Below are 24,613 nucleotides of genomic sequence, written 5' to 3'. Positions count from 1 at the left end.
TCCGACCAGCGTCCATCTAAACACTTGTTTCGACTAACTCATGAAGTTACTGTGCCTGCATGTGGACGATGGGGCCGCACAGCATTGTGCAGCACATTTTGGGATGATCATAATTTCCTCCCGCTCTCTCAACAGAAACAGCAGGAGTCCTCAACCATCTGAGAACCTGCTGTGGGTCCATTCAATGCACTCAGAGCAGTCAGCCCCAACTGTTTATTTAATTTTTTTCTAGCATGAAGAAGTAGAACATTTCTGCAGTTTTACGGAAATTCATCAACTCTGTTGTCAGAGAGTTTCTGCTTTGAATAAAGCTTGGTTGAATAAAGACTGGCCACCTGTCCAGGGTGTACCCTGCCTCTCACCCATTGACAGCTGGAGATAGGCACCAGCACCCCTACGTGACCCCACAAGGGATAGACGTGTTAGAAAATGGATGGATGTATGGATGAATAATGCTTGGTGCAAGTAAACGCACGTCATGATTGGATTATTTGATTATCTGCCCATATAAACGGTGAATTCAGAATACTTTCTTTTCTTTTAATCCAAACACATTTTAATCACATCAGGGAAAGTTGCGCACATAAACAAGCTCTGCCTGATAGCTCGTCATTGCATTAGACGAGCTATCAGGCAGATTTACGTTAAGGTGGCACCCTGAGCTCTCTTCACCTTTACCAATGACTCCATGTTATTTTAGGTCCTGTGTCACTGTAGTGCTCTTGTGCCATGTCAAATCTCTCAGGCTACTTATTTTTTTTGGTTTTGTGACATGCAACATGCTTCCTATCTTTTAAGACCTTGGTTCGAGCCCTTTTCTCTGTGTCGTCATTTGTAGAACTTACTACAAGACAGTAGTATTTGATAATGCCGCCTCCACTCTGCCTCGCTGCGTTTACATCGCTCGGTAACCAAGCAGTCAGTTTAATTGTCGATTTTTAGCGATTTTATCGATTCGTTGTTGCAGCCCTAGTCCAGACTATGGATTACCCTTTTGCCTCTGCCCCGCTATCAATTCAATTCAATTTTATTTATATAGCGCCAAGTCATGAAACATGTCATCTCGAGGCACTTTACAAAGTAAGAATCAGTTAGATTATACAGATTGGTCAAAAATGTCCTATATAAGGGAACCAGTTGATTGTTTCAAAGTCCCGACAAGCAGCATTCACTCCTGAAGAAGCGTAGAACTACAGGGTGAGTCGTCTGCATTGTCCATGGCTTTGCAGCAATCTCTCATACTGAGCAAGCATGAAGCGACAGTGGAAAGAAAAACCACCAGCAGAACCGGGCTCAGTATGAACAGTCATCTGCCTCGACCGACTGGGGGTTACAGAAGACAGAAAATAGGCCCTGATGTCCTCCAGTAGCCTAAGCCTATAGCAGCACAACTATAGAGGTAGCTCAGGGTAACATGAGCCACTCAAACTACAAGCTTTGTCAAAAAGGAAAGTTTTAAGATTAGTCTTCAAAGTAGCCAGGGTGTCTGCCTCAGTTTTGATCATGGACCAAAACTGGGAGTTGGTTCCACAGGAGAGGAGCCTGATAGCTAAAAGATCTGCCTCACATTCTACTTTTAAAGACTCTAGGAACCACCAGCAGACCTGCAGTCTGAGAGCGAAGTGCTCTGTTAGGAATATACAGGGTAATCAGAGCTCTGATATATGATGGAGCTTGATTATTAAGGGCTTTATATGTTAGGAGAATTTTAAATTCTATTCTTGATTTAACAGGAAGCCAATGAAGGGAAGCTAAAATTGGAGAAATATGATCCCTCTTGTTGATTTTCATCAGAACACTTGCCGCAGCATTTTGGATCAGCTGAAGACTTTGAACTGCATTTGTGGATTTCCTGATAGTAAAGAATTACAATAGTCCAGCCTTGAAGTAACAAATGCATGGACTAGTTTTTCAGCATCACCCCTGGACAGAATGTTTCTAATTTTGGCGATATTCCTGAGGTGAAAAAAGTAAACTCTGGAAACCTGTTTAATATGGGATTTAAATGACATGTCTTGGTCGAAAACAACACCAAGATTTTTAACTTTATTACCAGAGGCCAAGTTAATGCCATCCAGATTAAGTGATTGATTAAGAAGTTTTTTTTTTTTTTTTTTTGAGGACTCTGGTCCAAAGATTACAACTTCTGTCTTGTCAGAATTTAAGTGCAGGAAATTTAAAGTCATCCAGCTTTTGATGTCATCAAGACATGACTGCAGTCGAAGTATCTGATTGGATTCATCAGGATTTATGGATAAATATAGCTGAGTGTCATCAGCATAACAGTGGAAAACTAGAATCGTTCAACTTCAGAAGAAGTTGAAGAAGGCGCCCGCCTGGTGGTGCGTATAACTAAGGTTATTGAATTGTTACTTGTAAAAAAAAAAAAAAGAAAATGAAAATTTGAGGGCCCCCCATTGCACCAGAGGGCCCAAGCGGCCCCTTGGTACGCCTATGGCTTTGACCGGCCCTGGCTGGCTGTCTCCTGCACGGAAAACTACCAACAACTGCAGCTCAATTTGGGGAGGGTTTGGGGTTGTTGCCGGACTGAGGTGATTTGCGAAAAATCTATAAATCGTACACCAATGAGGGTTACATTTCCTAAATCCAGACAAAAAGACCTACATTTTGATGTATAATTTGTCTACGTAGAGTGAAAATTGAGCGAGTAGGCTGAAGTTGTTCGGTCTTTTTTACATCATTTTGACTTTGGGGTTGTTGCCGGTCTGAGGTGATTTGCGAAAAATCTATAAGACCTACCGTAATGAGGCTTACATTTCCTGAATCCAGACAGAAATACCTACGTTTTGATGTATAATTTGTGCACGTAGATTGAAAATTGAGCGAGTAGGCTAAAGTTGTTTGTTGTTTTTTTAGACAATTTTGTCACCAGGGTAGGTGAAAACGTATAATTTGTCTACGTAGAGTGAAAATTGAGCGAGTAGGCTGAAGTTGTTCGGTCTTTTTCGCATAAGTTTGACTTTGGGGTTGTTGCCGGTCTGAGGTGATTTGCAAGAAATCTAAAAGACCTACACCAATGAGGGTTACATTTCCTGAATCCAGACAGAAATACCTACGTGTTGATGTATAATTCGTGCACGTAGAGTGAAAACTGAGCGAGTAGGCTAAAGTTATTCTGTTTTTTTTGGAGAATTTTGTCACCATGGTAACTGAAAATGGCGTGATAAGAAAACGATAAAAGATATCCATATTCCATTTTCACTTCTGAATAGTTCAAAGATATATCTACAAACTGGAAGTTAAACGATGTTTGTAGGTGAAAGCATGACGACACAGTAGAGTGTTGAAAATGACAATTTTTCTGTGTTTTTTTGCGAATTTTGTTCCAACGGTAAGTCGAAATGGTGTCAAGTACAAAAAGCCCTGATCGCGGCGTCAAGACGAACGTTTCGATATATAGTATGTGGGGGTAGACCCTACGGTTCGGGCTGTATTAACGGTGACGGAAGGTTAATAAACAATAATAATAACTAGAAACATTCAACTTCTGAAGAAGTTGAAGAAGGCGCCCGCCTGGTGGTGCGCGTAACCGTCAAAGGCAAAGCTTCCGAGTTCCTTGGTCGTAGGCTTTTATCACTTGGGGATTTTAAATCAAATCTTCTGAGTGTGAAAAGGATTTGTCTTCGTCAAAACCAGCCGACAGGAGAAGGTCTGCATCCAAGCAGCATGGAAAATTGGTGTTATTAAAACATGATTAAATACTTCAATGTAGCATGAAAAAATGAAATATGTGAATAAAAATGTTAAAGGCATTACAAACTACTAAAGGAAGTACAAACTCTGTGAAGCAGAAGTTGGTGAGACCTTCCTAGAGCTACTTCCGGTTAGCAACATGTTAAGCGTTAGCTGCTAACATGGTTGTGTCCAGTATCACCGGGTGATTGTACTCTGTTAGTTTGGTCCAAATCCTGTACTGGGAAGTTCCTCAAAAAGAGTGCCAATACTTAATGTCACCAAAGCTCACCAAAGGCCATGTGTCAGATCGGCCTCCTTTAGCAACTAAGCCTCCCCAAAAAAAAAACAGTCGACAGGGGGTCTGCATCCAAGCAGCATGGAAAATCGGTGTTATTAAAACATGATTAAATACTTCAATGTAACATGAAAAAATGAAATATGTGAATAAAAATGTTAAAGGCATTACAAACTACTAAAGGAAGTATAAACTCTGTGAAGCAGAAGTTGGTGAGACCTTCCTAGAGCTACTTCCGGTTAGCAACATGCTAAGCGTTAGCCGCTAACATGGTTGTGTCCATAGACATAATATAAGAGTAGACCCCGCATTGACTGTCGCTGCGCAGGAATTACGGGCGCCACCTTGGGGCGGTCGACTTGATACCTAATCCTGCTGATTCAAGCTGACACACTAATGATGCCTCAACACTGTGCAGCTCATTTTTGTTTAAATCGAGGGATTAACATATGATTTACCGTAGCACTTTATTTTGAAGCGGCGGGCTGGGATGATGTCATCGGTTGAAATTAAAATTCATAATATCTCCGAAACCAAAGCAGCACAAACGATAATTTTAACGGCACAAACCTGCACAAACGAAGCACTAAAAAAAGTAGCCCAGTTTGATCGGATTCGAAGCAAAATGGGGAGATGGTGAATTCTGGATGACCTTAACAAATATTCTTTAATATCTTCAAAACCAAAACAGCACAAACGCTAATTTTAACGGCACAAACCTGCACAAGCGAAGCACTAACCATTCCGTCTATTTAACGGAGTTTTTTCTGTGGGTGGGGTGTCAGCTTCACGCAGCTCTTCCATCCCTCAGTGCCGTGTAGCCTTGCCACCGCATTTCTACCATAATATAAAACCGACATTAAATAAACGACTCACCATCACGTAGTTGCAAGGAAAACACCCAATGGAACACCCTTCGTCTGGGTAAATTGGACTTGATTCAACAATATCCTTCAGTAATTTAGGAAAAACGTCAGCACAGCAAGCAATAGCAGCCACAAGGCGGAGGAGTTCACCTCTGACCCGGAACTCAAAGAGTACTGCTTGTTGTCTCACACAGCGCCACTCGTGGACAGTATAGGAACTGCAGGAACGAAGTACGTCTTTTTCAGTAATCATTGTTGAATGATGATAATGCATTTTTCTAGCGATGATTTCTGTCACGAGGACATAATGCAGTGTTGTGCTGGCAGCCATCCCAACTAATAAAAATAAGATTTAAGATTAAAATAGTACATTATAGTAGTAAAATAAATACAATTATTGTGGTTTAAGGACAAGTTTGGTTCCTGCATTAGGGTTAATTTCAAAAGGTACTTGTCATTTTCAGACTAAAAAACATTCTAAAAAGATGTTCTAATTCAGTGAATATGACTGGATATTTAAACAGAAAATAATAATGAAATTAATTATTCTTTCAACTAGCAGTTTTTGAGTATGACTAAAATTCAAGGCAGTGAAGGAGGGTAACTGATAAGTGATGGCTGATGGTGGAGAGCTTGCAGGCCTGGCTTCGGTGGAGAAGCAGCAAACAACTGTGGCAGGAAATGTGACTTTCATTTCAATGCAATGCAATGCAAAACTGGAGAACAGTAGAAATCAGTAGAGTGAGAAAAGCTGGCCCTGATGTCCTCCAGTACCCTAAGCCTGATTGTAGGATGTCCCTGAACTCTCGTTACATTACAAAGTTTACAATAATAAGGAGAGCCAGCGAAATGCTTGAGGCAGGATTATACAGGAAAAGGAGGAGATTAAGTATAATATAAAATAAATTAATAAACAATACATAAAATACTTTAATGTTTTCTTAAAACGTCTGAATACAAACTGTCCCAAAACATGTTAAATAAATTCCTTTATCATCATTCATTTATACCAGTTGTTCAAGTTATTTAATTGTTACTTGTAAAAAAATATATATATTATTGTAAATTAGAAATGTCCCATGCTCCCGAATGCAGCTTTCAGACGCTCGGGAACGCATCACACTGGTCTGAGAACGCAGCGCGGAGTAGAGGCACGTTACTGCTTAAGACAAAGCTTTGCCGTTTGTAAAACTCATGTCGGCTGGCACGGTTTATTGTTCTGTGTGAATGACAACAGACCACAACAAATGAGGCTGCTAATGAGCCAACAGCCAACAGGAGAAGGTCTGCATCGAAGCAGCATGGAAAATTGGTGTTATTAAAACATGATTAAATACTTCAATGTAGCATGAAAAAATAAAATATGTGAATAAAAAAAGTTAAAGGCATGAGGTGAACTGTATTGATTTAAATTGAAAAATCGTTTTTTAAAGCCAAAGGGAAATGAAATATTGGGTGAAAATGTAATTCTCTAAAATTGGCACAGCTTGGATTCGAACTTTCGATCTTCTGCTTTGCAGCCCGACACCTAACCCACTCGACCAAAACACCAGTGTCGTGCTCAGCCGAGCTTTATTGAGAGGTCAATTGTGTCAAGAAGTGTTTTTTGCGAATTTTGTTTCAAATGTAAGTCGAAACGGCGTCAAGTACAAAAAGCCCTGATCGCGGCGTCGAGACCAACGTTTCGATATATAGTATGTGGGGGTAGACCCTACGGTTCGGGCTGTATTAACGGTACTATAATAATAATAATAATAACTAGAAACGTTCAACTTCTGAAGAAGTTGAAGAAGGCGCCCGCCTGGTGGTGCGCGTAACCGTCAAAGGCAAAGCTTCCGAGTTCCTTGGTCGTAGGCTTTTATCGCTTGGGGATTTTAAATCAAATCTTCTGAGTGTGAAAAGGATTTGTCTTCGTCAAAACCAGCCGACAGGAGAAGGTCTGCATCCAAGCAGCATGGAAAATTGGTGTTATTAAAACATGATTAAATACTTCAATGTAGCATGAAAAAATGAAATATGTGAATAAAAATGATAAAGGCATTACAAACTACTAAAGGAAGTACAAACTCTGTGAAGCAGAAGTTGGTGAGACCTTCCTAGAGCTACTTCCGGTTAGCAACATGTTAAGCGTTAGCTGCTAACATGGTTGTGTCCAGTATCACCGGGTGATTGTACTCTGTTAGTTTTGTCCAAATCCTGTACTGGGAAGTTCCTCAAAAAGGGTGCCAATACTTAATGTCACCAAAGCTCACCAAAGGCCATGTGTCAGATCGGCCTCCTTTAGCAACTAAGCCTCCCCAAAAAAAAACAGTCGACAGGAGAAGGTCTGCATCCAAGCAGCATGGAAAATTGGTGTTATTAAAACATGATTAAATACTTCAATGTAACATGAAAAAATGAAATATGTGAATAAAAATGTTAAAGGCATTACAAACTACTAAAGGAAGTACAAACTCTGTGAAGCAGAAGTTGGTGAGACCTTCCTAGAGCTACTTCCGGTTAGCAAACATGCTAAGCGTTAGCCGCTAACATGGTTGTGTCCATAGACATAATATAAGAGTAGACCCCGCATTGACTGTCGCTGCGCAGGAATTACGGGCGCCACCTTGGGGCAGTCGACTTGATACCTAATCCTGCTGATTCAAGCTGACACACTAATGATTGCCTCAGCACTGTGCGGCTCAATTTTGTTTAAATCGAGGATTATTTATGTCAGGGCTCGAGGGAGTAACTTTTCACAAGCAAGAGGAAAAGACAGGGGGGAGAGGGGGAGCAAGAAGGGAAGGGGCGGAAGACGAGGAGAGACAAGTGGGGGGGGAGACAGGAGGGAAGAAACTAGCAGAGAGAGAGAGACAGAGAGACAGAGAGAGAGAGAGAGACCGAGAGATGAGAGACAGGACAGGAGAGAGAGAGACAAGAGAGCGGAGAGACAGAGAGAGATATATAGAGAGAGATAGATACACAGACATAGATAGAGAGATACACACACATAGAGAGAGACAGATAGATACAGATATATAGATATATATATAGACATAGATACATACATAGAGATAGAGATACACACAGATACATAGAGATACATAGAGAGAGACAGAGAGAGACATATATATAGATACAGATAGATAGAGAATATAGAGAGACAGAGAGAGAGAGAGAGAGAGAGACAGAGAGAGAGAGAGATATATAGAGAACAGATAGATAGATAGAGAGAGATAGAGAGATATAGAGAGATAGATAGAGAGAGAGAGAGATAGAGAGATCTAGATAGAGATAGATAGAGAGAAATAGAGAGAGATAGAGATAGATACAGATGACACACAGAGATATAGAGACACATAGATATACACTATAGGACACACATATATATATATATATACACATATATATACACACATATATATATATATATATATATAATAAGATATATATATATATATATATATATATATATATATATATATATATATATATATAGTGAACCCTCGCTATATTGCGGTTCACCTTTCACGGTCTCGCTGCTTCACGGATTTGCATTGATGAGCCGTTCATTACAGTTCTCATCAAGTGGCGTGTCGGTTTATAAGAATCTTTTTTGAAAAAAAGAGTGACAACTACCGATAAAAATGTCTTCTTCTCCCGAAAAAAAAAAACTCACCTGCACCGCGGGCTTTAGAAGAAAAAAACGCTACAGACCGGAGTCACGGATGCAGCGCCTCAGTCAAAAGAGCAGTGAAATACACACGAGTCACTATTTGTCCTACTGTACTTTGTATTTTTTTTATAATAATTTTTAATTTTCTCCCGTTCTAATCCAATGACTCGGGTCGCGGTGGGCCACGCTGATCTCCGCAATTTGAAGCCTTCAGTTCGTATTGATTAAAATTATTTCACATCTTATTTGTAAATAATAATTAAAAAAAAACGTTTATGTAGTACTTTCATTTGTTAAACAAATGCTTGGGCCGGTAAAAAGGTTTTGTTCTATGGTTTCAATATACTATAGTGTATTTAATTGTATATAATAATTGTAAAAAAAATAAAGGTTACTACTTTACAGATTTCGCCCATCACGGGTTCTTTTTGGGAAGTATATGTACATATGTACATGTACAAATGTGTTTGTTTATATAGCAATAAAAAAATTATAAAAAATGTGTGCGTGGCTGTGTTTTGAAACATACATACATCATGTCAGAATATTCTATTACTTTTAACCCCACTAAGATTATTTAAACGCACTGGACCATTTGTTATAATAGCTATAGTTTTAAAGTTTTAAGCTAAACAAATGTGAAAATTAGTTCAACATTAAACGAGTTATAGTTGATTAAAATTGATTCTGCACCTGGTTAACACATTAGACTGAGCGGAGTTGTCGACTGCCCCAAGATGGCGCCCCTAAATCTCGTCAGCGCCTATAGGCGAGAGCGGTCGATGCGGGGTCTACTCTTTATATATGTCTATGGTTGTGTCCAGTATCACCGGGTGATTGTACTCTGTTAGTTTGTTCCAAATCCTGTACTGGGAAGTTCCTCAAAAAGGGTGCCAATACTTAATGTCACCAAAGCTCACCAAAGGCCATGTGTCAGATGCTGACACCCCACTCACAGAAAAAACTCAGTTAAATAGACGGAATGGTTAGTGCTTGGTTTGTGCACATTTGTGCCGTTAAAATTAGCGTTTGTGCTGTTTTGGTTTTGAAGATATTAAAGAATATTTGTTAAGTTCATCTAGAGTTCACCATCCCATCATTTTGCTTTGAATCCAACCAAGCTGGTCAACTTCTTTAGTGCTTCGTTTGTGCAAATTTGTGCCGTTAAAATTAGCGTTTATGCTGCTTTGGTTTCGCAGATAATATAAGTTTTAATTCCGGCCGGTGACGTCACCACAGGTCGCCGCTGCAAAATGAGTGGTCAACTTCTTTAGTGCTGTGTTTGTGCATCTTTGTGCCGTTAAAATTAACGTTTGTGCTACTATGGTTTCGGAGATATTATGAATTTTAATGTTGTTATACTTTATAGGCTGACCAGTGTGATTTATTTTTTGCAGTTTTTTCTGTTATTGATTTTAGTTTGGGTATGTTTTCTGCGTTATATAAGCCTGTATACTTTAATTGCCCTTTTGTTAGGTGCAGACACCCCCAAATCTCCCTATTGTAGAGCAATAAAGGTTTGCTATTCTAATTAATTCAGAGGAGTAATGAACTATGACTACTAAGATCAACTATAACCAAGTTATTGTTTGAAAATGTTATAAACATTATACTCTCGAAGAAGAATAAACCCTTCTGATTAGGAAAAATAGACTTTATGAAAACAGTTGAACATTCTAATAAATGAAATGCCTTTTTTGGCAATGTCACTTGACATTGCTATCTAAAGTAAAGTTCTTTAAATGAGAGAAAATAAATCGCAATATCTATTCAGGAATAAAGTACAAAACAATATAACACACATTTTACAATAGCAGCTAAAACAACTTGCATGATAAAAGAAAAATATAAAATTAATAACTGCTTTCTTGAGAAAAGTGTTGAGACCAAAAGGTAGATCTGACCACATCTTTTTACACAAATGAGGAACATCATTAAGGACGCCAGCCATCCTGCACAGAGACTGTTTCAGCCTCTCCCCTCAGTCAGGAAACTAAAAAAAAACAAACAAAAACATGTGTCCCAAGAGATCTTTGCCAATAAACAGGAATATATAAATCATTTTATAAGAATGCTGTAGGGGGGGCTCGGTAGATGACACAACTTCATAGTAATGTTACTGATTTATCAGTAGAAATATATTAAAAAGACTTACGTTTTTTCCAGTGACGGCAATAACATATGATTTACCGTAGCACTTTATTTTGAAGCGGCGGGCTGGGATGACGTCATCGGTTGAAATTAAAATTCATAATATCTCCGAAACCAAAGCAGCACAAACGATAATTTTAACGGCACAAACCTGCACAAACGAAGCACTAAAAAAAGTAGCCCAGTTTGATCGGATTCGAAGCAAAATGGGGAGATGGTGAATTCTGGATGACCTTAACAAATATTCTTTAATATCTTCAAAACCAAAACAGCACAAACGCTAATTTTAACGGCACAAACCTGCACAAGCGAAGCACTAACCATTCCGTCTATTTAACGGAGTTTTTTTCTGTGGGTGGGGTGTCAGCTTCATGCAGCTCTTCCATCCCTCAGTGCCGTGTAGCCTAGCCACCGCATTTCTACCATAATATAAAACCGACATTAAATAAACGACTCACCGTCACGTAGTTGCAAGGAAAACACCCAATGGAACACCCTTCGTCTGGGTAAATTGGACTTCATTCAACAATATCCTTCAGTAATTTAGGAAAAACGGCAGCACAGCAGCACAGCAAGCCACAAGATGGAGGAGTTCACCTCTGACCCGGAACTGAAAGAGTACTGCTTGTCTGCTCTGAATAATACACAGCGCCCCTCGAATTACGGCCGCCATCTTGGGGCGGTCCACCTGCTACCCTAACCTGCTGATTCAAGCTGAACACACTAACCATACCCCGGCACTGTGCGGCGTATTTTTGTTTAAATCGACGGACTATTGACGTCAGGGCTCGAGGGATAACTTTTCATATGTAAGATTAAAGAGATTGTGATGAATTTGAATACGGCCGCCATCTTGGGGCGGTCGACCTGCTACCCTAACCTGCTGATTCAAGCTGAACACACTAACGATACCCCAGCACTGTGCGGCGTATTTTTGTTTAAATCGACGGACTATTGACGTCAGGGCTCGAGGGATAACTTTTCATATGTAAGATTAAAGAGATTGTGATGAAGTTGATTGTTTTATTGTACTATTTGGTATATTTAAGATATATGCTGGATAAATTAATCTGGCTATTGATTTAAATGAAAAAAATCGTTTTTTAAAGCCAAAGGGAAATTAAATATTGTATTTGGTATATTTAAGATATATGCTGGATAAATTAATCTGGCTATTGATTTAAATGAAAAAATCGTTTTTTAAAGCCAAAGGGAAATGAAATATTGTATTTGGTATATTTAAGATATATGCTGAATAAATTAATCTGGCTAATGATTTAAATGAAAAAATCGTTTTTTAAGGCCAAAGGGAAATGAAATATTGGGTGAAAATGTAATTCTCTGAAATTGGCACAGCTTGGAGTCGAACCTACGATCTTCTGCTTTGCAGCCCGACACCTAACCCACTCGACCAAAACACCAGTGTCGTGCTCAGCCGAGCATTATTGAGAGGTCAATTGTGTTAAGAAGTGTTTTTTGCGAATTCTGTTCCAACTGTAAGTCAAAACGGCGCCAAGTACAAAAAGCCCTGATTGCGGCGTCGAGACGCACGTTTTGATATATAGTTTGTGGGGGTACAGCCTACGGTTCGGGCTGTATTAACGGTACTATAATAATAATAATAATAATAAAGAAACCCTTATTAGGTGCATAGCATAAGGCCTCCGCCATGCATTTTCAATGCATAGGCGGGCGCCTAATAATAATAATAATAAAGAAACCCTTATTAGGTGCATAGCATAAGGCCTCCGCCATGCATTTTCAATGCATAGGCGGGCGCCTAACTAGAAACGTTCAACTTCTGAAGAAGTTGAAGAAGGCGCCCGCCTGGTGGTGTGCGTAACCGTTAAAGGCAAAGCTTCTGAGTGTTGGTTAGGCTGAGCTTTTGTAGGGTTTAAGGTATATCTGTTAAGAGCTTGTAAGAATTATAAATGTGTCTCTCTCTGTATGTGGTGGAAAGGAAATTGTAAGCTGTTCAGATCGAATGCTGCTTATTTCAAATATCTTTGGTTGTTTAAAAATTATCCTTGGTTGTAGGCTTTTATTGCTTGGGGATTTTAAATCAAATGTTTTTAGAGGTTCTTCTTAAGCAGAGGTTTGATACAAGTGTTTGAAAAAAGATTTGTGTGCAGGAAGGCAAAATGTCTGTCTTCTATGTAAACTGTTGTCATTAAAGAAACATCAGAAAACAACACAGGGAAGACACTAAAACCAATTGAATCAGTGTGCTGACACTGTGGAAGGTAAGACAAATACCCCAAGATTTTCCAATATTTTAGTATTTAACCTTTTGCCACGGGTCAAAACTTAAGACAGGGCCTTACCTCCATTAGCACTCAGAGTCTCATTGGATTAGGCACTGGACAGCACCTGTGGTGACTATAGAGCCCAGCCCGGAAAGTCTGCAGCCATTTCAGCACTGGACATTTCTGTACCAGATTCAATGTGTTTATGGGTAACATATAACAAAAAGGTGTGCTCAACATAATATTTAAATATGTTAATGTGACACAAACAAAACCTACACCTTCTGGAAGTTGTAGCAACCAGATACTTAGCAACAACAAGCTTATGTTTCCATTTTCAATGTTTGCTGTCTTTATCTGCATGGGTGGTTCTCCATTGCATTGCTAGGAATTGTGGGGCCCTAGAATGAAACCATTACAAGCACTGTTCCAAAGTTGGCAACATTTTTAAAAGAAGCCTTTTTCTATCATTGTGCACTTGTGAAATAAACTCCTAGTTTACTTAGAGGCTTGCAATGCTTTTTCTGTTTTGTTACATTTGTTGTTTATTTGGATTTTTTAAGTTGCTTTCCTTGTGGTTTTCCCATAATTTAGCATGTATATTGTAATATATAACTTTTTGCAATGGAGTACTGTCGATCACAGATCAACAGCTTTGGTTATTTTGTCTTTAGCCCCAAAAAGGCACTTCTGACATTGACTCTGGTTTGGAGGGTCCTGACACAGAGTACTCCACATTATAAGTCCATACCTGGTATGTAGGTGGTCTTTATCCACCAACTCTGTGTTTAGTCTTCTCATTGGGAGGCTTTTCCCAATTTATTGAATAGATTCTTGCCAATTCTCACAAAGAATCTAGTTCTTGCTGTTGCTTGGGCACTGTTTAGGAGTAAATGTTTTCCTTTTGCTCAATTTTCTTTAACATGTTTGTATGTTTATACATTTTGCATGTTAAACCTTGTACTAGTTACCATTGTCATGTATACAAATAAACAGACATTAGTATACTGACAATAAACATATTTATTAACAAACTTTAAACAGGCAATAGTGGTTTTTCGCTAATTTCGTTGCCATGGTAAACTGGAAATGGAGTGAAGTACAAATGGCACACTTCACGGCATCGAGACGCACGTTTTGATATATAGTTTGTGGGGGAAGACCCTACGGTTCGGGCTGTGTTTGGTTTTATGTGCCTTTCCTTGTAAACTAGAAATGTCTTATTCTCCTGAATGCACCATAGCTTTCTGACGCTCGCGAACGCATCACACTGGTCTGAGAACCAGCGCTGAGTAGAGGCACGTTTCTGCTTAAAGGAGAAGTCCAGTCAAAATCAGAAATCAAACTGCTGAAAGTACTTTAAATATAAAACTACTACATACTGTGCAATAAGTATATGTTTATTTTAGTTAAGAATAATTTTCTTTTAATCATGTTTATGTGGAGGAACCCATCTTGTTCAAGAATAGTACTGTCACCTCCCATTTTGTGATGTCACTCAGCGGACCCGCTGTTGAGCAAGTCCAACGCTCTGTTTGTCACGATGCACTATAGACCAGTTCACGTGTGACGTCATGCGTGACGTCCGCGCTACATCCGGGTCCCGCGGGTAGGCAAAAGCAGAACTGTTCCCGTCTACTATCATTACAAAACGGGTGATTTAGAACGTACTTTTAGTTAGTTTATTTTTGGAATCTAAACAATGTCTACGACTTGTTGTGCTCCCGGTTGCACACAGAGGCATTCCAAATCGTCGGATGTACGTTTCTGTCGTTTACCAAAGGACGAGGAAAGAAGAAAGAAATGAATAATATCCATGAAAAGGATGCAGGCAGACAATCTCAATGGACTGTGGGAGCCATCATACTACAACAGAATGTGCAGTCTACACTTCATCTTCGGTAAATAGAACTTAATTTTGCACTGGTCATTGTTCTACTTAAATAGCGGCGGAGGGGAGGTGGTGATCGCTAGACGGTGCAGGGAGAAGCAGAGTCAATGCGCTGCAGCAGCAGCACGCCGCATCATTTTAGTTTTCTTTGCGCTATCAGTGTGCAATAATGTTCACCCGACACCGGCCGCATTACGCCCCTGTTTACGCTCCAACGTCGCCGACACCCCCACCAATTTTAATAAGACAAAAAGAAAAAAATATTTAATCTATTGATGTGGTTGCAAAAATGAATTTAATATAGGCCTTTACATATCTTAAAGATTAATCTGCTGTTCTTTAATTGTCTTACTAGTATATCCCAATAGTACATTAATATGTTCTCATTTCAATAATGAAATGGACAACCACTCATGTAACAGATCAGTTTTAGTGTCACTAATCTTACTTAAAGTATAGTATTGGGTCCTCCATGCTCCTTATGTATTAAGATTTACTGCACATTTAAACATTGAAATCTTACTATTGTTAGGGAAATAATTAGTTATCTGACAGGATGTAGGTAAGGAGAAGCTGTTATCTACACTTCAGATATATGATGTAAGAAATGTGTTTGGAATGTTAAGATAAATTACATGAAATGGGCTAAAAAGAGTAACAACAGTGCAGTTGTACATTTGTTGAAGTTTGAATTTAAAATTTGAAATGCTGTGAGTGTCAGTGACACTTCTACTTCCAGTGCAAAGTAAATACAATACATTTATTTGCAGTCCCTTGAATGTATAATTTTGCTGTGTTTTATGATGCTGACAGAGTTTTAGATTTAAAAAAAGAATAAGGGTGGGGTTTATCTCTGCACATTTCTATATCTTCAAAATAAAATACAGGATATATCTAGACAACAGACATATTTTGAATATATTTGGTTTAATAGGCACGTATTTACCATCTGTCTCTGTTGCTGGTAAGTTCAAATGCAAACTTTTTCAAAGTGGGAAAAAGTCCCCAATTCAACATTGATCAGATCCTGTGATGCTTTAAAGATAAACGAACAGCATCTAGTGTGTGTTGTGCTTATAAAATTTGTATAAATGTAGCAAATAATGCTGCCTTTTCTTTTTAGACAGGCAAAACGCATCCTAATGCTCAAATCAAGCATAAAAAAAATAGGAGCATGCATATTGTGTAGGACCAATGAAGCTTTGGACCAATAGTGTCCCTACCAAAGTTCAAATTAAACCTACACCCTTGATTCCATGTTACATTCTTTATAGTAAGGGTTGGTACAGTTCAGCCGGTTGTATAGCAAGGTATGTTTCTGTATCGTGTTTTAAATCCGTGCCCCATGTGCCCTCTTTTAACTTTGAGCACCTGCCCCTCCAACAGTCTCTTCACGTCCTTGCGTGGAGCTATCATCATCTGATAGCGATATGGATTTTTTTAGAAGAGTTTCTTGACAGAAACCGGACTTTTGACGGAATCCAGCCGTACTTATTTCCAGGGCAAACTCTGTCGGGTCCTACAGTTTATATGTATACGCGCGTGTGTGTGTGTGTGTGTGCGCTCCGCTGCAGCACGGCTTTACCGGTGTAGGTACCAGATTGACTCGGGTCCTGCCCCTTCTGATGACATCACTATACATAGTTGGTTTAACGTTTGCCTCAATTGCGCAAAATATTGAAATTGGCCTGGACAACTTACTAAAGTAATTATAGCGGGGTGTAGGTTTTATTCGAGAGCGGGATTGCGTTTGTAAATGGACAATTTTACGAAGAAATTCGCCATTGTCCATGCGCCTGCCGATGACGTCACCAGATTCTCCATGGGCCTTGCGCCTCCCGATGACGTCACCTTATGGCAACGCCACTCAAACAAACTACATTGAGCCCGCGGTCTGCATTTGTAACGAATCAATTTTGTTAAGTTAATTTAGCGGTTTCTTTTTTCTCAAAAGCTTGACCAATGTACCAAATACCACAATAAAAAAATAATCAAATTCATCACAATCTCATCTGGAATAATAAAAAAAAACGTGATCAGAAGGAACAACATCAGTACAAAAAGGAGGAATGAACGTTTTGATTTTAAAGTGATGAATGCCGTGATAAAATTTAATTTGGCTGCTGACTTTTATTAAAAATGAAATGAGTTTATGGTTTAGTTTCCCTTCACAACTTAAAAAAAAAATTGGAGGAATGAAATCTCTCTAAGGTTGTAACTTTGATCCTGCAAAATTACATTGCAAAATGATGTTAAAAGTTTTCATGCCTTGACTAATTTACGGGAAAATAAATAACCATAAATTAACAAAATAAATTGATTTGTAAATGCAGACTGCGGGCGCAATGTAGTGTGTTTGAGATGAGTTGCCATATATTGACGTCTTCGAGAAGCGCAGACCCCGCCCCGAGTCAATCTGGTACCTACACCGGCGCTGCAGCGGAGGAGAATCAACTTACCGAAAATCCTCACTCTCATGTCATGTTCAAAACATTCTTCTTCGAAATGGTCACTGCGTGTTGAAAAAGTAGTCCACTGTGGTTTGCTTCGGATCCAGCTCAGCACCAGCAAAGAAAGAAAAACGTAGCACATTTTGAAAGCGGCGGTCTGAAATGACGTCATCGGCTGAAATTAAAATTCATAATATCTCCGAAACCAAAGTAGCACAAATGTTCATTTTAACGGCACAAACGAAGCACTAAAAAAGTAGCCCAGTTTGATCGGATTCGAAGCAAAATGGGGAGATGGTGAACTCTGGATGACCTTAAGAATATTCTTTAATATCTTCAAAACAGCAGAAACGCTAATTTTAACGGCACAAACGAAGCACTAACCATTTCGTCTATTTAACTGAGTTTTTTCTGTGGGTGGGGTGGATCTCTCCTAGGCTGCTCGCTGCAGCCGAGGAGAGATCGCGCTGCTGTTAGGCTTTTACTGCCATCCCTCCAGACTTCCATAGGCCATTGACAAATTTAATGAAAAGTAACTTAAAATTATCCTAAAGACAAAATGTTGAAAAATCAAAGGGCTTATTTAACGCTTTGAGAACATATCTTGTATTCGGCCACAAAGTCAACAATAGTAGAATGATCTTTTAAGCTTATAAGACCATTTTTAAGATGCCAATACGTGTAGCATATAGCTCAGTGGCGTAGCCTAGCCACCGCATTTCTACCAAAATATAAAACCGACATTAAATAAACGACTCACCATCACGTAGTTGCAAGGAAAACACCCAATGGAACACCCTTCGTCTGGGTAAATTGGACTTGATTCAACAATATCCTTCAGTAATTTAGGAAAAACGTCAGCACAGCAAGCAATAGCAGCCACAAGGCGGAGGAGTTCACCTCTGACCCGGAACTCAAAGAGTACTGCTTGTTGTCTCACACAGCGCCACTCGTGGACAGTATAGGAACTGCAGGAACGAAGTACGTCTTTTTCAGTAATCATTGTTGAATGATGATAATGCATTTTTCTAGCGATGATTTCTGTCACGAGGACATAATGCAGTGTTGTGCTGGCAGCCATCCCAACTAATAAAAATAAGATTTAAGATTAAAATAGTACATTATAGTAGTAAAATAAATACAATTATTGTGGTTTAAGGACAAGTTTGGTTCCTGCATTAGGGTTAATTTCAAAAGGTACTTGTCATTTTCAGACTAAAAAACATTCTAAAAAGATGTTCTAATTCAGTGAATATGACTGGATATTTAAACAGAAATAATAATGAAATTAATTATTCTTTCAACTAGCAGTTTTTGAGTATGACTAAAATTCAAGGCAGTGAAGGAGGGTAACTGATAAGTGATGACTGATGGTGGAGAGCTTGCAGGCCTGGCTTCGGTGGAGAAGCAGCAAACAAGTGTGGCAGGAAATGTGACTTTCATTTCAATGCAATGCAATGCAAAACTGGACAACAGTAGAAATCAGTAGAGTGAGAAAAACTGGCACTGATATCCTCCAGTAGCCTAAGCCTGATTGTAGGATGTCACTGAACTCTCGTTACATTACAAAGTTTACAATAATAAGGAGAGACAGCGAAATGCTTGAGGCAGGATTTGACAGGAAAAGGAGGAGATTAAGTATTAATATGAAATTAATTAATAAACAATACATAAAATACTTTAATGTTTTCTTAAAACGTCTGAATACAAACTGTCCCAAAACATGTTAAATAAATTCCTTTATCATCATTCATTATACCAGTTGTTCAAGTTATTTAATTGTTACTTGTAAAAAAAAAAAAAATTATTATTGTAAATTAGAAATGTCCCATGCTCCTGTCGGACCAATTGGCCTGGGAATAATTAATAAATCAGACTGAAAGATGGTTGCCACTCCTCCTCGTCTTACCACAGACCTAGGAATGTGAAAATTTGAGTAATTGGAGGGAGTTGACTCATTTATACTAACGTAGTCCTCTTGTAGCCAGGTTACTGTGAGACAAAATAAATCAATCTGTTTATCAGAAATCAATTCATTAACTAAAAAAGTCTTTGGAGGGAGAGACCTTATATTTAATAGACTGTAGAGGCTAAGCCGACGCTTAAAGCCACTGGAATATTTTAAACCGGAATCTTATGGTTGACGCGCATTTGCCGGGGTAAGATGGTAGATATGAAATCTCCAGAAGCTGATCTTGCAGTTATTAAAGCCGATTTATTTCCAACTTTGCTTGATTACAAAACAAAAAATAATACGAACGGCCAGCTGTGGGTTGACAGCGTTTTCCCCGCCAAGCGGTCAAAACCGATTTACCTTTCCGGTGAAACACACACCCATACACACATCATTTCCTTTCTTATATAGACCCTTGTATAAATTGGCTTCTACATAGACCACATTTAATTGTTTTATTTTTAAGTTCAAGGTGAACCGTATTGATTTTTATTAGGTTTTTATGATTTGTTCCTTTTAGATCAGTTTTTGATCTGTTAAGTTTTGGCCGTGGGAAAGACACTATCTCAATAGGATAATAGGTGCAGAGAGATGTGTTAAACTACGGCTCTGCTTCCTGGTCTGGACCCTGGGTTGTCAGCATTTAGGAAAAGTAATAAATCCAGCCAGATTCCGAGAAAGAAGAGCTGCACCATCCAAAGTAGGATGGATGCCGTCTCTCCGGATCAGACCAGGTTTTCCCCAGAAAGTTCGCCAGTTATCAGTGTAGCCCACGTCGTTCTCAGGACAACACCTAGACAACCAGCGGTTGAATGATGACATGCGGCTAAACATGTCATCACTGGTCAGATCAGGCAGGGGACCAGAGAAAATTACGGAGTCCGACATTGTTTTAGCAAACTCACACACCGAAGCAACACCAACTTTAGTAGGTGCACCTCCGATCGGCGTGACCGTGTGTCATTACCGACAGCGTGAATAACAATCTTACTGTATTTACGCTTATCCTTGGCCAGCAGTTTCAGGTAAGATTCTATGTCGCCCGTTCTGGCCCTTGGCAGGCATTTAACTATGGTCCCTGGTGTCTCTAGTGCCACGTTTCTTACTATAGAGCTTACTATAAATCGAGAGCTTCGCCTTTTGACTTCCACCCTGTGGAAGACCTCCTGTGTGGTACCGGTTCCCAAAACACCACACGCCAGAGAACTGGCTCACTACAGACCAGTCTCCCTGACCTCCCACCTGATGAAGACCATGGAACGGCTCATCCTAGCGCACCTGCGCACCGTGGTGAGCCCCAGCCTGGACCCGCTGCAGTTTGCCTACCGGCCCAACATTGGAGTACAGGATGACATCATCTACCTGCTGCAGCGGGCGCTCACCCACCTGGAGACCACCGGGAGCGCTATGTAAACTCAAATGTTTACCTTTATGTGATGGACGGTTGTACTGAAACTGAATTTCGAATTGCAATGCAAATTGCAGTTGAAAAATAAAAAAATTATTGATTGATTGAGAGTCATGTTCTTTGACTTCTCCAGTGCTTTTTAACACCATCAGACCGGTGCTGCTGAGGGAGAAGCTGGAGGACGCTGGGGTGGACAAACATCTAGCTGACTGTGGTGGCCTCAGCACACCTCTACGCTGTCGTCTGCTGGGCCCCAGGTAGCGCAGAACGGGACAGAATGAGGCTGAACAAGCTGGTGAGGAAGGCCACTTCTGTCTTGGGCTGCGCTCTGGACTCAGTGGAGGAAGTAGCTGAGAGGAGGTTGTTGTCCAAGTTCACATCCATCATGGACAACACCTTCCACCCCCTGCACCAGACTATAGAGGAGCTGAGCAGCTCCTTTAGTGCCAGACTTAGACACCCTGTCTGTAAAAAGGAGCGTTACCGCAGGTCATTCATGCCTGCTGCTATCAGACTATACAATGCTGCATTGTAACTGTTACCAACGTGCAATAATCTATCTAATTCACTGTGTGATAACCCATGCAATAATCCTGAAAGAAGTGACTTCTGCTGCTATCAATAACTGTAACCACAACTGTTATAACTTCGGGCAATAACTAATGTGCAACTAATCTATTTAATACACTGTGCTATAACCTGTGCAATGATCCGGAAGAACTTCTACTACTATCACCAAGAGAATATATGTCAGTACATGTGTATGTAGGCATATGTATGTGTGCATGTATATATATATATATATATATATATATATATATATATATATATATATATATATATATATGTATGTATGTAGGTATGTATATGTATGTGTGTGTATGTGTGTGCGTGTATATATATATATATATATATATATATATATATATGTGTGTGTGTGTGTGTGTGTGTGTGTGTGTATAACCGGGAAGTACACATGACATCATCTGCCTACTCCGACTTCTTTTGTATTCTTTTTTTATATTCTTATGTTTTTCTCATTTTCTTTTTGATCCACTGTATATAATTGATGCACCCTTCCTACTACTGACTATTGACTGACTATTGAGCCGATGTGACAAGTGAATTTCTCCAATGTGAGATCAATAAAGACTACCTTATCTATATTAGCAGACACCCGCACCAATCCCCCCTGTCAATCTCCTGCTCCATCTTCCAGTCATTCGTGAACAAGACCCCAAGATACTTAAACTCCTCCACTAGGGGTAGCACATCCTCCCTAACCCGGAGAAGGCCCTCTACCCTTTTCCAGCTCAAGACCATGGTCTCGGATTTGGAGGCACTGATTCTCATCCCGGCCGCTTCGCACTCGACTGTGAACCGTTCTAGTGAGAGCTGTAGATCACGCCCTGATAAAGCCAATAGGACCATCATCTACTATTTGCGTCATCCGCAAATAGTAGAGACGCAATCGTAAGGCCACCAAAACGGATCCCCTTGACACCATGGTTGCGCCTACAAATTCTGTCCATTAAAGTTATGAACAGAATCGGTGACAAAGGGCAACCTCGGTGGAGTCCAACTCTCACCGGAAACAAGTCCAACTTACTGCCGGCAATGCGGACCAGACTCTGACACCGGTCATACAGAGACCTAACAGCCCTTATTAAAGGGCACGGTACTCCATTCTCCCGAAGTACCCCCCACAGGACCCCCCCCCGGGGGACACGGTCGAATGCCTTCTCCAGATCCACAAAGCACATGTAGACTGGCTGCGCAAACTCCAATGCACTCTCCAGGATCCTGCTGAGGGTGTAGAGCTGATCCAGCATTCCACAGCCAGGACGAAAACTAAACTGCTCTTCCTGAATCTGAGATTCGACTATCCGACAGACCCTCCTTTCCAGAAAGGATCAGAAAGTCCCTAAGTGACCCTGATGACAGTGTTATCTTAATCTTTTACATTTGTGGACATCAGCACATCAACCATTTGGATATGCAAGAGCAGATTCCTTTATTATCTCTTGTTTGGGGTTTGTGGATTTTGAAAGAAAAAAAAACCTGAAATAAATTTTGAGCATACTGGTCATATTCTGCTTAAAATGACTAATAGGTTTCTTTTACACAACATGGTTTTTGGAAGGCAAAAAAATATAGATTTTTCACCATGCCATGTGTACGTTCATTACATTAAGTAGGGGACTGTGACACAAAGGTCTTTGGAATATACAATGTCAGCACTGCTGTAGAAGGAGGAATTGGGCTAGGCGATAGGAGTTATAGATTGACTGTGTCATTCCACACATGCAGAGCTAAATAACCAATTATGACGATATATGCATTAAGATTTAAAATTAAGAGATCTAAAGTTAAAAATTTAGACTTCATGACAAAGAGAATGGCATTCAATACATGAAATATCATGATCTTTATGATGTTTTGAATTAAAGAAGAAACTGCTTTTCTTTTAATCTAATATTGCTAATCTGGATTCTTGGAGAGGTGTTTTAAAAGTCTTATGTTACAATAAGCAGACATTGAACACTTACAGATTCATGATCTTGTAGGTCAGCCAAAACAAAGCATCGGAACTGCTGCAGGATGGGAAGAGGCCTGTTGTAGTAGCCATGGTATTTCTTATTGTCACCTAGAATGAAGATCTTTGGCAGAACATCCATTTTAGCAGCAATGGTGGGCTGGAGAAAATCCTGATTATGCGTCTGCACTGAGCTGTTAACACCAGCCTCCAGGATCTGCCAATAGGACAAAACACTGAATTTGTCATGTAATGTGGTAGCATGATTACAAAATATAATTAACAAAAACATAAATGTTGGAAGATGAGAGACAAGAACCTGTTTTACAAAGAGAAATTGGTAACTGTTCTTTTGTTTCTCTTCACACATGCAAATTGATCTGCAAATTCATGAAGCTAGTTGGGGGTGCCAAATCTGAGGAAAAATAAACTTGCATGTGCATTGGTTTATATAATCTCTAACTCATATCTGATAGATTTAGAGCAACAGGATTTAAAGGCAGAATAAGAATGTAAAATATCAAAAAACAGCAAAATATTTTCTAGCAACAAGCACATTTCAGTAACAAAGACAATTGCTGTACATGAACAGAACACAGGAAAAGAAAACATTGCAGAAGAAAGTACAAAACAACAAAGCAACTGAAACCACAGAATATCACAACTCCAAACAAATTTCAGAAAATATGATGCTTGTGGCCACAATTTTGGACTTTTCAGTATTTTACCCAGTCAAATGCAGCTTACATACTTGCTTTCTTTCACTCTTGATCACATGAGATAAAGGCTGTTAAAAAGACTTGAGTGTCAAATAACTGGTCTATAACCATCCATCCATCCATCCACAAGTTTTTAGTGTAGAGCCAAAGTCAAGTCTGATGTTGTGTCTTTGTTATTGTGACCGAGTCCGAGTAACAAACTCATGTCACCATCTCTCCCGTTTTATCTAAAGATTATTTCTTAAGACAAAACAACAAAAAATAAGATGCATTCACTTACTTCATGTATGTCTATGTCTTCAGGGTTTTCCCATCTCTTCAAAGAAACCAAGGGTTTCAGGGACAACAACTATGTAGTACCACCTGTAACAGATAAAATTACTCGTAAGCATGCTACATATAAAATAAATAACCAAGAACTTTAAAAATGGAAGCTACATCATGCAATAATTTCTTAACTAGTTAAAGATACAGGAAAATACAAGAAGATGTGTTTTCCTCTGCAATCAGTCTCATATGTGAACAAAAATTAACTTTCAGACAGGTTCTTGACAATGCTATACAGTAAAAATATTTTCACAATATTTTGTATATTATGTGAAATCCTAAGATTGCAGAAAATGAAATGTATAAGCTGAAGGATCTCTAATCAGTTCATAACACATGGAACACCTTTCATAACTTTTCAGAGAGCTTAAATAAAGGCTTGAATGTTCAGAAATGTGTTGTTCAAATTCTTTATCTGA

The 24,613-nt window shown here is 39.4% G+C and overlaps 1 protein-coding gene across 1 annotated transcript in view; it reads right to left on the bottom strand.

Moving 5' to 3' along the window:
- Positions 1-24,189, bottom strand: part of LOC105922327 (receptor-type tyrosine-protein phosphatase F-like) — a 70,737-nt gene extending 46,548 nt beyond the window's left edge. The window contains exons 1-2 of the mRNA XM_036131697.1: positions 24,148-24,189; positions 23,162-23,365 (exon numbers count right to left, since the gene is read on the bottom strand). Coding sequence (XP_035987590.1) covers positions 23,162-23,290 — 129 coding nt within the window. The 5' untranslated portion in view covers positions 23,291-23,365; positions 24,148-24,189. The remainder of the gene's footprint in view (positions 1-23,161; positions 23,366-24,147) is intronic.
- Positions 24,190-24,613: the final 424 nt, after the last annotated feature.

The sequence above is a fragment of the Fundulus heteroclitus genome, unplaced genomic scaffold (assembly GCF_011125445.2).
Source record: "Fundulus heteroclitus isolate FHET01 unplaced genomic scaffold, MU-UCD_Fhet_4.1 scaffold_45, whole genome shotgun sequence".
Taxonomy (NCBI): Eukaryota; Metazoa; Chordata; class Actinopteri; order Cyprinodontiformes; family Fundulidae; genus Fundulus; species Fundulus heteroclitus.
This window is presented reverse-complemented; position numbering and strand designations above follow the sequence as displayed.